The 12983-nt window shown below is 50.5% G+C and overlaps 1 protein-coding gene across 3 annotated transcripts in view; it reads right to left on the bottom strand.

Annotated features, from left to right (window-relative positions):
* The window catches only part of CLIP1 (CAP-Gly domain containing linker protein 1), an 87504-nt gene that overhangs the window by 1282 nt on the left and 73239 nt on the right, over window positions 1-12983 (bottom strand). For all 3 annotated transcript variants that reach the window (XM_054593914.1, XM_054593916.1, XM_054593915.1), the window contains 5 exons: window positions 8888-8940; window positions 3158-3275; window positions 2928-3078; window positions 2303-2352; window positions 151-275 (listed from right to left, as the gene is read on the bottom strand). In XM_054593914.1, the coding sequence (XP_054449889.1) occupies window positions 151-275; window positions 2303-2352; window positions 2928-3078; window positions 3158-3275; window positions 8888-8940 (497 nt within the window). The remainder of the gene's footprint in view (window positions 1-150; window positions 276-2302; window positions 2353-2927; window positions 3079-3157; window positions 3276-8887; window positions 8941-12983) is intronic.

Genomic DNA, 12983 nt, shown 5'->3' with positions numbered 1-12983 from the left:
CCACTCTCTTGCCAGATTTATGGAAATGGATTTATGGCCAGTGAACCACCGAGCAGTGGTTTCTCCCACCCACCGGAGAACCTGACTTTAAACACACAGTTTATCTGGGTGGAACGAAGGTTCCGATCAACACCGCTTTATGTGAAATACCTGTCATAATTGTTTAGGTCATCACCGTTCCCATTAAGGGCTGCTTCTGACATCATCTCCACCTTCATCTTGAGGTCTTGGTTCTTCCTCTGAAGGTCCACGATTACTGAATTCAGGAAATCAATCTAATTTGTTCCGGAGAAAAAAGAAACAGGCGTGTGAGATGTCTAACGTGTGTACAGTGGACTAGCTAGAGGCACGGACGCAGACTGCCCACTCTGGCAGCACAGTGTGCTGGGCGGCCCGGGGGCGGGGGGGCCCGCAGTGGCCGTTACTGAGCCTGAGTTTGATACACACAGAGAATTTTACAAAAAGCAAAACCAGGGAGTTGTTCACTGCCCTGCACGGCCACCCGCCACGTGCGGTGCGCCGAGGGGACACAGGGCAGGGAAATTCTCCTCACACCAGTCACTGGCTGGTCAGGGTGGGACGGTAAGTGAGCCTTCGGAGACAAAGGGAGGCCTTGAGAGAGAAGGCTGGAGCTCCCTTTGAGCCGAGGAGACGCTCTGCCCACGCCCGGCGCCACGGCGGGAGGAGCCATGTCCAGAGTCCCTGGCAGAGGGATGATTGGACAACCAGCGAGAGGAACGGCTCTTGTCCTGACATTTGCTTTCACACCAAAGGCAACTGCATATAAAAACAAAAAGTTTCTTTCCTCTTCCACCGATAATAAAAAGTCTCATTTCTCTAAATAGCCCATGAAATTATCCCACTTTACAAGACTAAAGCGCAGGCCCGGGCTGCGGGCCAGGTCCCCAGCAGGGGTGCAGGAGAGGCGACCTCCCCACCAGGCTCCTTCCTCCCTTCCCTTCTCTCTAAAAATAAGTAAACTGTGTATGAGCAGTTCAGTTTAAAACCTGAACTACACATACAGAGGCAGGTCAATTTTTAAAGAACTGCAGGCCGCCGCCTCCTGCGGGGGCGCATTCTGAAACACAGGGCGCGGTCAGCGGCTGTGTGGCTCTCCGTGGAGCAGAGCGTCCCTCCCCCACTGGGGGCAGACCCACCGGCTGCACAGCCTCACTTCTGAGACAGCGTTTGCTTATCGTGTTGGGAGCTCCATTTCCGGAAGGAGAAAAAGGCACAAAAGGATATAAGCAGAGTGGGAAAACATGTGCGCGCGCACACACACGCACACACGCACACACACACCACGTGCTCGCAAATTAGGAAATGTAAAACAAACCATTTGCTGATTGGAAGAAAAGTGTTGGCAGCGGCAGATGAAGCAAACGGAAGCAGAAAGGAAAGGGGGAGAAAGAGAAAACACTGTTAATTAACTGACGTTTATTAGACATACACACTGAGCAGACAGGCCGAACCAGGGTAAGTTGGTAGTCTGCCAAATCCTCTCATGCCTTGCAAAGAGGACGTCAGACAGACAGCAAACTCCCTGAGCTTTTATTTACAAATGAAAGGTGGCTTTTGTGCCTGTGAGTTTTGACCAGGATAAACATATCCAAAATACATTATTAAAACTGAAGATAGATGCCTGTTGCCTATGTGCTGTTTTATTTCCAAACAGAGAATACTTTGTCTCCATATGATCCCATTTTTAAAACTAAAGCTGTTTTGTTAATTTTGGCTTTAGGCAAGTTTTCCAGAATCCTGTATTTTTAAGGTAGAGGTGACAGAGCAAGTCTACTTGTAGAAATTTATCCCAAAGAAATACTAGTATATATGCAAGATGACAGCTGCCCAGGTTAAGTCACCTCAGCACTGTTTACCATCCCCCGAGGGGCTCGGAAACATCCCGAATGTCACGTCAATGGGGAGAAAACCAATTACATTTCGGGTGTGTCCACAGAATGGAACGCTCTACAGCTACACAAAAGATCCATGCGCGTCCCTGTTTGCAACAGGCCACCACTTCCGTAAGGAAACGAGAGGGCACAGACTGCGTTAGTCTTGGCTGACACGTGCCATTTTAAAAAATTCCTGAAAAGGTTTTTTAAAAAGACACTACTAACAGTGATGACCTGCTGGGAGGGCCAGGGACTGACAGGAAGAGAAAGGTCTGGAGGGAGACTGTGTACCGTTGCTATCTCTGACACTGCGTAATAGTCAGACCACACGAATGCATTACCTGTTCAAAAGACTGAATGGTTTCTATGAATACACAAGGGAGCAGAGCAGGAGGAGGGCATCTCACCTGGCTCTCCTGCGCCCTTTCGTCCTCTTCTGCCTGAGTGTCAGCGTTGCCTTATGTTAGAAAAGGAAAAGAAAGAAGAGGAGGGGACTTTTAAAAGCCTGCGAGCTGCTTTTCCTTGTTATTGCAATGAAAGGGCCAGTGTTAGACACTCATTTTCTGTGGCATTCCCAGCGGCGCCTCTTTGAGTCCCTGTCTGTCCCCAACCCGGGCCCCGAGGGCCCTGCCGGCGCCCCCGCTGGCAGGCTCTCTGCTGCGGGCGCCGGCCAGCTGTCCTGGCTGTCCTGGCCAACGGCGTGGAGAACAGCAGGGACCGCCCGCCCTCCTCCCCTGGCGCACCTTTGGAGCCCAGTCGTGCCGGGTGCAGGCAGCCAGCATCTGCCATTTTTCGTTTCTGCCAACACTCAAGCCCACGGGGAGGCCCAGCAAGGGGGTACCAACGCGCTCCTGTGCGTGGACCTGGGTCGTGCCCAGCCCTCATCTGATTCAGGAGGGAAGGGCCACGAGGGACAGTGCGTCAGCTACCTTTCGTCTGGACCAGAAATGCCCCCTGAGGGGGGTGGGGGGCGGGGTGGTGGAGGGTGGGTTTCGGGGGTCGGGAAGGAGCGCCCTGCGGTGCACGTTTTACCTGAAGAGCTGTTGAGCTGCCTCTTGTTTTCTTTGAGTTGAAGTTCCAAGTTCTTTACCTTGAGCTCAAGCTTCACCTTATCGGACTCCAGAGACTGGACCACGGAGTGCAGGGACTTGGCAGAGGCGTTCTCCCCCCGGAGCACCGTCACCTGAAACACAGCGGTGTGGCTGAGCGGCCCGGGGTGGCCCGCGACAGGGGCGCGCGGTCCGCCTACGGAGGCGCTTTACCTCGTTCCTCAGCTTTTCCAGCTCGGCGTCCTTTTCTGTGAGTAAGGCACTAGTGATACTGATGGATTTCTGCAAGGAAGCTTTTTCTTCATCTGTGTCTTTTATTAACTTGGATTCTCTAAAAGACCAAAGAGTTAAACATTCCAGAAGTTAACCGAGCGCGCAGCCGGTGTACACCTGTCTCAGAACAGACACGCGATTCACTTCGGTTCGTGTGAAGAATAAAAGCGTATCACAGGGAAGCTTGACAGGGGCCAAGGCTATATTATGCTTCTACATGTGACTTGAAATTTTACTTACTGTGAAGGCAGAAAAAGTTTACTATGCATAGACATGCCAGAATCTGCATATCATTGTATCCATTTGAATTTAAAGGAACAAGTTAATAACTGGAAGACGTACAATTAAAAAACAAAAAACAAAAAACAAGACTGTTGCACCCCCAAAGAATTCTTTTAAATATCTACCCAGCTGAATTCTGTTACTTCTTGAATAAGTTCTTACCAAGCAGTAACAACAATTAAAATACACACATGCAAAGCGATTATACGGATGTCATGCAGAGCAGTTTTATGCTGGAAGTATCGATTGGTTCTCACTAAGTTCAGTAACTTTTAGCAAGTTCCAAGAATGTGTTTTTGAGATCTTTTGGGCCAAAACAGTACCAAATATTCATACTATTCGGACGGAAGGACTCTTACTTTTTGTCCATGGAACCTGAAGAGAACGTTAAATTGCTCATATAGATGAAAAGCCCGAATGGAAATGTTAAAGTGGATTCCAGGCACAGGATGGAAGCGCGGGGCGTTTGCAGGGGCGGGTCCGTGCTCTGGGTCCACTCTCGGCGGCAGAGCTTTCTATCAGCAGAGGGAGGGACTGGGCCCTCGCCGAGAGGGAAGCACTTCTCTTGGAGGCCAGGGAGTGGGAAGGAACAGGAAAGAGGAAGGGAAGGCAGGCAGGTGGCAAGGCACCACAGGCACGACCCGGAAGGGCTGGCTACTGAGTGTGGGTGTGTGTGCATTTAAATTTTCAGTGTAAAAATTACACGCATGCCAAAGTGCCACGGCCACGGTCACCAGTGAGGAGGAAAGACTGAGAACTGCCACAGAGCGGGAGAGACTACGGAGTATGACAACAAGGCACTGTGGCTCCCTAGGCTGGATCCCGGGCGAGGAATAGGACGTCCGTGGGAAAACCAGGAATTGGAGTGACGTGCAGTGTCTCGCCTTGTAGGACTACGTACCGACGTCCCTTTCCAAGTTCTGACAAAGGTACCAGGGAACATAAGATGTTCACATTCGGGGGGGCTCTGAAGGAGGGGCATGTGGGACCACTCTGAACTACTTTTATGAATCTCTAATTTTAAAATAAAGTGGGTTTTTTCTTTTTTAATTACATGCAGTGTGAAATAATAGGAAAAAGACCTTGTATAACAAAAATATTTTGGGAAAAACAAAACTGGAGGGAATTTTCTTCACTAGCCCTCAGGCCATAGAACCTGGACCCTTCATTAAGGCAGCCGGTCATTGGTCATTGGTGAGAATTCGTAACTTAGACGAGGAGCCAATTGCTCCCGGCTCAGCGAGACGTGGGTGAGTGCGGAACACCTCGCGCTTTGCTCTGTTCCAGGACCGACCGGAAGAATCGGAAACTGAGGCCCAGGTTAGAAATGACAGAAAGTATGTCTGGTTAGTGAGACCCAAGATATCCGGCACACGAACTACAGAATTCTCATGATTTACGGTGCATTGAAATTCTACACAAAGATAGAATATAAGTGTTGTATTTATCTCGTTGTGTGGCTTACACTCACACTCCAGGACGATAAGTAGTAAGAAAAGAATCCAAGACTTACAGAAATTTCCTGAGTTCAACACCCAAGCATCATTTGCGCCCGAGAAGGGGGCGGGCACTGCTGATGCTGAGTCCCTGAGGGAGTGACACCTCGCTATGCGACAGGGTCTTGCTTAGGTTGGGACAAAACAAAGATTTTGACGGAAGAATATTTTACAAACACTTCTTCCACCTGGAAAGTAAGCATCTGACGTTATCCAAACATCCAATAAAGCTTGGGCTCCTTAAGCTTCTACTGAACTTATTTGGTAGTTTATTGTAAATCCTTTTTCAGGAGCTTCAACTGTGATCAACCCCACTCAGATTTGAAAGTTATTTTAAATGTTTTTACTGGAAAATACCAGGATTTGGGGATCGCTGAACAGACTTGGGTTCCTCCATCATCAGGGCTCTAGTCAGCCACCGTGCCACACAGCCCTGTGTTAGGGACGCCCGGCCGGCAGGGGGCGGCGGGGTCTGGGCCTCCCCACCTGCTGATCATCACGTACACACAAACCTCCCAGCACGGCCGCTTCCGAGACGAGGGCCGGCAGAGCGCTTCTCATACAAGTTATCAGAAGGTGCGTGGCTGGGAGAAGGCTCTGACCTGCGGCAAATGCCTGGACAAGTACGGTGGCAACTCATCACTGTGGGCTTCTGGGGCAGTTTCTAAGCCCTAATCCCACTGTGCAAACCACGAGGGGCTAAGTTAAACCATTTATGCCAAAGGCACTGAAACCCGAGTCATAAACCACACAGACGGGGGCCCGTGGCGCTTTGCAGCCACTCTGACTAGAATGACTGGTGTTACTCAAAATACCAAAAAGGGAAGCTACACGTCACTGGAAAGCAGGCCGCGTGGCCAGCAACCCTTCCCCAAGGGCACGCACTGCCAAGGTTCTTTCCTTACTACTTACATGGGAAGAAACTCGAGCGATGAAGCAAATACCTTACAGTGCCACTGGGCAAGCTTTAAAAATGCAAGGTAACAAGAACCGAATATCAGAAACACGAGAGAAATGCAAATCTGTCAGGAGAACTAAGTTTGCACTGAAGATCTTTGTTGTATATAGGTATCAAAAGATAATACATGTGTGTGTGTGTGTGCGTGTGCGCGCGCACATATATGTATATACTGCTGAGAATATTTTACAAAACAAAAGCAAGACACAGAGGGACAAAGGCAGCCAAAAAGTATAAACAACTTGGTTTACTAAAAATATATGAAATTTATTTATTATAACGTGGATAGACTTTCTTTAGCCTTACCATGAAAGACACACAGATATAGCAAAGGAAGCAAGAGTGGGAAGGGAAAAGAGAGGGGTGAGATGAGCATCGGTAAGCAGCGAAAGCTCGAGACACTCAGACAGTCAGCCACCCGCTGCGAGCCTAGGAGCGGGGCGCGCGGGCCTCTGCAGGCTCGGGGTGGAGCCGCCACCCAGCCTTCGGGGGGTGGGGGGGCCGTGGTCCTGCGTTAGCACTAACCGAATTAATTCTGACTCCAGAAAGTCCACACCTAAGATGTGTGCCTCTGAAGTCCCTTCTCTGACATCAAAAAGCCTGGGGGAGGGGGAAGCCCAACGAGTTCCCAATCTGCCGCAGGTGTTGGGCACGGGGACACGCCCCTCCGCCAAGTCGGCGGCAGCTGCGCCGGGGGCTCTGCCTAATCTGACATCTCGGAAGCTGCTCTGAAGGAGGTCTGTTTAACCTGGAGGCCAGTTTTCCAAAGAAATGATTATATTTTTAAGAGGAAAACCTTTATCACCTATTGCTTGCAATTCAATGTTTAGATACCAAAAAGCCATAGCAATACCAGGGGAAGTTATTAATTTCTTAACAGTAAGTAGTTTCATTTTAGGAGTAAGTTCTGCACATCAATATAATGGCTATTTGAATACGCAATTAACTATATGTTCTCTTGATTATGTATACTCAATTATTGCTTCTAAATTGAACTGTCAACTAAAATCTCAGTTCTTGTTTACACAACTACATTTCGAGTATCTTTATGATTTAAGTGCTTTCTAGACTTTTAAATTAAGAGCATACCAAATTCTTTTCAGCACTCTATGCTAAATTGACTTAACTATTACACACACAGACCTACATACGGATCCTTTACCAGACGGACTTTGGGAGGCATTTAAGGGCCCAAATTATTAGCTCAAATATATACTTGCATTCAGATTTCTGAAACAGACCTAACTTTCCATGAGGGTTAATGAACAATTCGACAAAAAAAGGAGTTGTAAATGTGAGAAACTAGATTTAAACACTTCTCCCTCCCAGAAGTAACTGTCATCTTTACTTGCATTTACTGATAACAAAGAGTAATTTTCCAGAGACAGTCTCCTAAACACAGCCAGCACCTAACACCGGAGCAGGGGGGGTGTGACGTGAGGCCAGGAGTGGACCGGCCCCCATTCTGTCCCTCCCTCAGAAGCCACGAAGGAAGGCGCATGCCCAGTCACATTGTGAAAGGCCTCTGATTTAGTTACAGTCACATGGTGAGGACTAACGAAGCATGGCTTCTTTCTTTTTTAAAGCAATCATAAACGTACAGCGAGACAAGAACCTGCGTAAAAACTTGAGGACCTGGGTCTTGCGCCCGCCTCTGAGCTCCTGGCCGAGGCACCTCGTTCTTTGGGCTTTCGTGTCGTTACCTTTAAATGCCTGCCCCACCATGCACATCACTGGGCTGCTCTGAGATTAGATAAACTTGGGAATTATGAAACGCTACATAAACACAAGGGGACACGCCAGCATTCCCATCAGCCCAATTTTACACATCCGCCGGCCAGAGAGCCACAGGAGCAGCCCTACGAATTTTTTCACAGAGCCTGGGTGGCTGCGTATATGAGGTACTTTTTTAAAGAAACAAGCTGTAACACTGTAAAAAGAATCACCTGGAACAAGGCCCACGTGGGTGGAGCCTGGCTGCCTGCGGGCTACCTGGCCGGACCAGGGCGGCAGCAGCCGACACGCGCATTCTGGTGTCAGACTTTTACAGAGGGACGAAGCTCAGTATTTCTTAGTTAAGGAAGGAGAGGCGCCCCTGGACCGAGGCCTACCGTCCCTTAGGCTGGAGCGGAGGAGCCCAAACAGTGTGGTGGGCTCAATAAAGCCCTCGGCGCCTGAGCCACCGGCCCACTGGCCAGAGTGGGCGCTGTTGCGGAGAGCGTGTGCGCTGGCAGCCGGGGAGGGCGGCGCCTCTGCCCCACGGGAGGACAGCACGCTGGGCACGAGCGTGGAGCTCTTTTTTTTTTTTACGATTTTATCATTACGTTTAATTTCTCTGGACAAAAACTGCACATTTGAAAAGAGCAGACAGACCATCAAGATGTATACGCATCAAGCTTCTGAATGGCTTTTTCTGTGCGCCTGCCTATCCTCACTCAAAAGTCCTGGCAGGCTTCTATTTGAATATCATTTGACTGTCATGAAAAAATAAAGCTCTTTTTCAGAGAATAAACAGAAACATTTGTAACTGGGTTATCCCTTAGTATTGAGAAGTTAAAATTTTTATGACTGAAATCTGTATATGTATGCAGATCAACCACTCCACGTAAAATGCGAGTATCTTTAGTTACTGCAACTGAGCGGCAGCGGCAGCGTAACATGAGGCAGTCCAACATGAGAACACTTCTGGACACACACAGCTGAACGTGGCCTACACAGTCAACTCTTCCCCGTTCCAGTCACTCATACGAAACTCTTGCAGGGGGAGTTTCTTAATTTGTCAGTTATGGGTACAGAAATGTCACAAGGCACTTTTCTGAATAAGGAGGTCACGTGTTTTCTACTAGTCACCATACACCTCATGTCCTAACATTTTCCTTATTAAGCACACATGCTCACACACATGCCAACAATAACCAGACAAAGAAAACCTACCTCTTTTTCATTTCTAACAACTGATTATTGAGGGCAGATCTCTCTTCTTCCACCTGGAAAAAAGCAAATACCAGGAAGCTCAGTCCCTCACCAGCCCGCAGAGCGGCCTGCTTCTCACGCCGCAGCTCAGGTTCCCAGGCTCCGGGTCCACAAAAGCAGCTGTCCCTGCCTCCCAGGATGTCCGGTTATTCGTTTACAAATCATTTATGACCTGAGTGACTTCCCTTCCTCATGGACTTGAGAGTTAAAAATATTAAGTAGCAGCCCTGACCAGTGTGGCTCAGTGGGTTGGGCGTCGTCCTGCAAAGCAAAAGGTCGCTGATTTGATTCCCAGTCAGGGCACATGCCTGGGTTGTGAGTTTGGTCCCCGATCAGGGCACATACAAGAGGCCACCGATCAATGTTTCTCTTGCACACTGACGTTCCTCTCCCTATCTTCCTCCCTCCCTTCTCCTCTCTCTAAAAATAAATAAAATCTTTAAAAAAATATAAAACAACCCAATGACCGTATTTTAAAAATATATATATGCTTACAGATGAAGTGACAGGAAATCCGGGGTTTGCTTCCAAGTCGCCCCGGGAGGGTGAAGGGTGAAGGGTGCGTGGGAGCACAGCAGGCGCGAGAGCAGCCGGAGCAGCCGGAGCCCAGGCCGGACGCGGGGCCCACGCGGTGCTGCCCCGCTCGCCCTGCTTCGGGGGCGGAGGGGCTGGCATTTTTCATAATAGAAGTTTAACTAAAAGGGAGGGTTCATTTTAAAAAATATATCAAGAAAATAGTGGGCAAACAATTCTAGTCTCAAAAGAGTTTACCCACAAAACTTTTATAGATAAATGTGGTGGGTAATTTCCTTTTTCTCTATCATTTAAGCCACAAAAAATAGTAGGTTGTGTGACATGAAGGACATGTTGAAGTTCAAAGTCTTTACGGACACAGCAGGCTCAGGAACGCCACCGGAGTACAGACTTCGCGAGGGGTAGCCATGTCCTTTCCCGCCTGGCTCGCTGCTGGCCCGCCAACCTGGAGCAGCGGCAGGTGCACAGCGGGCTCTGCCGACACCATTCACAGCGCTGGGCGCGCACTGGACGCCACCATTGGCACCCTGTAAGCCAGTTACAGCAGCGCGCTCTGTGTCCTGTGTGTTCACACACACGCACGCAAGCAGCTGCCGCAGCAGGAGCCCCGGGGAGAGTGAGGAGCCCACAGCAAGGACGACGACAACGTCCCCGATGCAGTGGAGTGACGGTAACTGTTAGCTGAACCACATGAAACTGCAGGACAACAGCACGTGCATATGGTTCAATCTCATAAAAGACCAGGCGTCTCAGGTGGCCTTTCACAAAGGCCTCTGCCGCGGGCGGTGACGATCAATCAAGCGCATCGGCCTCTCCTGATCCTAACGATCCTGGCTGCCGCTCCTCACCCCCGAAAACGTAGAGTCCCATTTGGGAAAGGGAATGGAAAGGCATTTTAGAGCACCATGTGACCCACCTCCCTGACCCAGCTCATGGGTACTTTTTAAAAAACCTTAACAGCGATGAAGGTGAATAGAAGTCAGATTCGTTCCCAGTAGCGGGCAGCGGAGGGAACGGGCTTCCAAGTTAGTCAGACACGGGCTTGGATCTTGGCCCTACTGAGTCCGCACGAGGCTTGCTTCACTCCTGAGCCCCAGCTTCCTTGCCCACCAAGTGAGCCGCCACCGCAGCGGCGCACTGCGAGGACGCGGGGGCCGCTCGGCGAGCCTCGGCGCCGGGCGTCAGGGCCGGGGGCTCCGGTCCTGTCCCACGCCGGCCTAGTCTTTGCCACTCTGAAGTTTCAGAGGGAACACTAAACTTTTCTGTTAGTGCTACAAGTAAAAGTCTTTCTTTCTTTCTTTTTCTTTTTTTAAATAGGGTTTTTTGCCAAACACTGGCTCTGTATGTTTCCGAACAGAGCAGATCAATAGCTTGGTTCCACTATGGAAAAGTAACAAAGTAAATACTTGGAATTAACACTTAAGTAAGCAGTACTCTGGATTACTGGAGACAACACAGAGTAATAGAGGCAAGAAATTAACCAGCCTTCTTCAGACTGAGGCTTCTTCTACGGTGTTTTAAATGTGTGCTTCTCTCGACTTTTTCAAAACATATATATGTCTATATATAAATCAGATACATAGCAAGGGAAGAATTATCTGTAACCTCTCTTGGTAAGCAACATTGTTAACGATCTCTGGCCTATGATGCTTGAGTTCACACCTACATGTCTCCCTCTCCCAAGCAGGATGCAGAAAACTGCCAAGGCCAAATGGTCCCAATCCTTAGGAGAAGTTACTTGCTTAGTTGTTCCTTTGCAGGCACTGTTTTCTAAATCCCTTTCAAGTCACTGATTTTCAAATTTTTTGTCACAAAGCCTTTTCTAAAGGAAGCTCATTCAGATCCCAATAAGCAAAAGGCGGCGAGCTGGAGGGCGTGGAGGAGCCGGACCCTTTGCCATTCCTCCCGACCCTGCCCAGACCATCTGCTTCCAGAGGCGGAAACGAAGAGGGAACCAACAGTCCAGTGACAGTCACAACATGAGGCGAGGGGATGGCCTCTGCTTCCCTTCCCTGTATGGAACCCACCCTCTCTACCAGAAGGTGAAAATGAGAGAGGAGACGGGAGCAGGCCCAGGCCCAGCCCCAGGCCAGGACCCCCACCCCTACCCCCCGCGAGGCCTCACAGGTGCGCGGATGTCAGGGCTACCCAGCATGTCCATTGCTCTGGTCTGTGCTGGGGTGGGGGGCAGCCTCGTGTGGTCGAAGGGCCACTTCTCTTCCCTAGTTCCCCCCCGCCCTGGCCCCACACACACGGACTGCAGCGAGCGCAGCCGCCCGGTTCTCGTCCCAGCCCAGAGCAGGGGACAGCTCTGCACCCCGAGCCCGTGGGCTGGACCGGGCTGAGCAGGGGGCTGCCCTCCCTGGGCTCCTGCTTCCCCTTGGACACACAGGGAAAATGGCAGTGCCGCCTCCTAGGATCGCTGCAGAGATGACAGCTGTCACTTGTTTGTGCCTGTCACACGGTGGGACGCCACAGAGGTGAGAGACCGGGGCTGGAGATGTAGCCCCTCTTCTGCGAAGTCAATACTTGTGGAAAGTCTGAAACCAATGCTTCAAAAAGTGCTCCCACTGTGGAAGGCGCAGTGGGCACGGAGACTCCACACGGTGGCCCCCAGCTCCTCCGTCCCACCTGGGAGCCGATGTGCGTAAAGTGGGCGCGGGGCGCCTTTTTCCCTTGACGTGCAAAGCAAGAACTACTACACAGTAACATTCTCTTCAGAATGTCATTTTGGGCTCCTGCTCTGGCATGAGATGCCACTAACAACCCAGCACTTTGATTCCACTGTTAAAGAATAAAAAGCAGAATACAGTGTTCTTCTGTTTTTTTACTCGAACCCTCGACCTTTTGCTGTGCAGGACAATGCTACGACCAACCGAGCCACCCCGGCTGGGCCAGCGTTCCTCAAACTCAGCTTGGCGTCGGTGTCTAACCGGAACTTGTCAGAAACCTCCGCGATTCAAACGCAGACGCGGACGGGCCGCGCGCGTCGGCTCGGGTGTCGGGCACACTCCCTGGCCCGCAGCACACGGGTGCACATCCACATGCAGCACCGCTGGTCTGTTGAGTGTTTCTTTTTTCAATGTAAAGAAAAGCAGAGTTCTACCTAAAAACAGCTGCCCACCCTCACACCAAAACCATATTCTTGGAGTCTGTTTCCTTAAAATCAATGCTGATGAAAGCAAAAACACAGTCTTCAGAGAAAATCATTTTAAAATCCAAGCAGCGGCAGGAAGGAGCGCTGTCCCCCTCCATGCAAATGCCTTGCTCTGAGACCCCCTGACAAAACCCCAGTTCCTGCTTGCTTGCAAGTTCGCACTGCTGGTCTGGGTTTTGAAGGGCCTGTCCATGACTCCGACCCTGGGCTCCCCAGAGGCAGCGGCACATGCAAACAGGAGACACCGAACACTGGCGAGGGGTGTCCCACGTGGAACACCCGGCCACCTGGGGCCCCCATCGGCACGGCCTCCACGCGACGCCCGCCAGCCCTGCAGGCAGCAGACGGCAGAGCCAGCTACGCCCA

This window comes from Pteronotus mesoamericanus, unplaced genomic scaffold, assembly GCF_021234165.1.
Source record: "Pteronotus mesoamericanus isolate MK-2021 breed Mesoamerican mustached bat unplaced genomic scaffold, CSHL_Meso_final scaffold_507, whole genome shotgun sequence".
NCBI classification, from domain to species: domain Eukaryota; kingdom Metazoa; phylum Chordata; class Mammalia; order Chiroptera; family Mormoopidae; genus Pteronotus; species Pteronotus mesoamericanus.
Note: the sequence above shows the minus strand (reverse complement) of the source record. Positions and strands in the feature narration are given on the sequence as shown.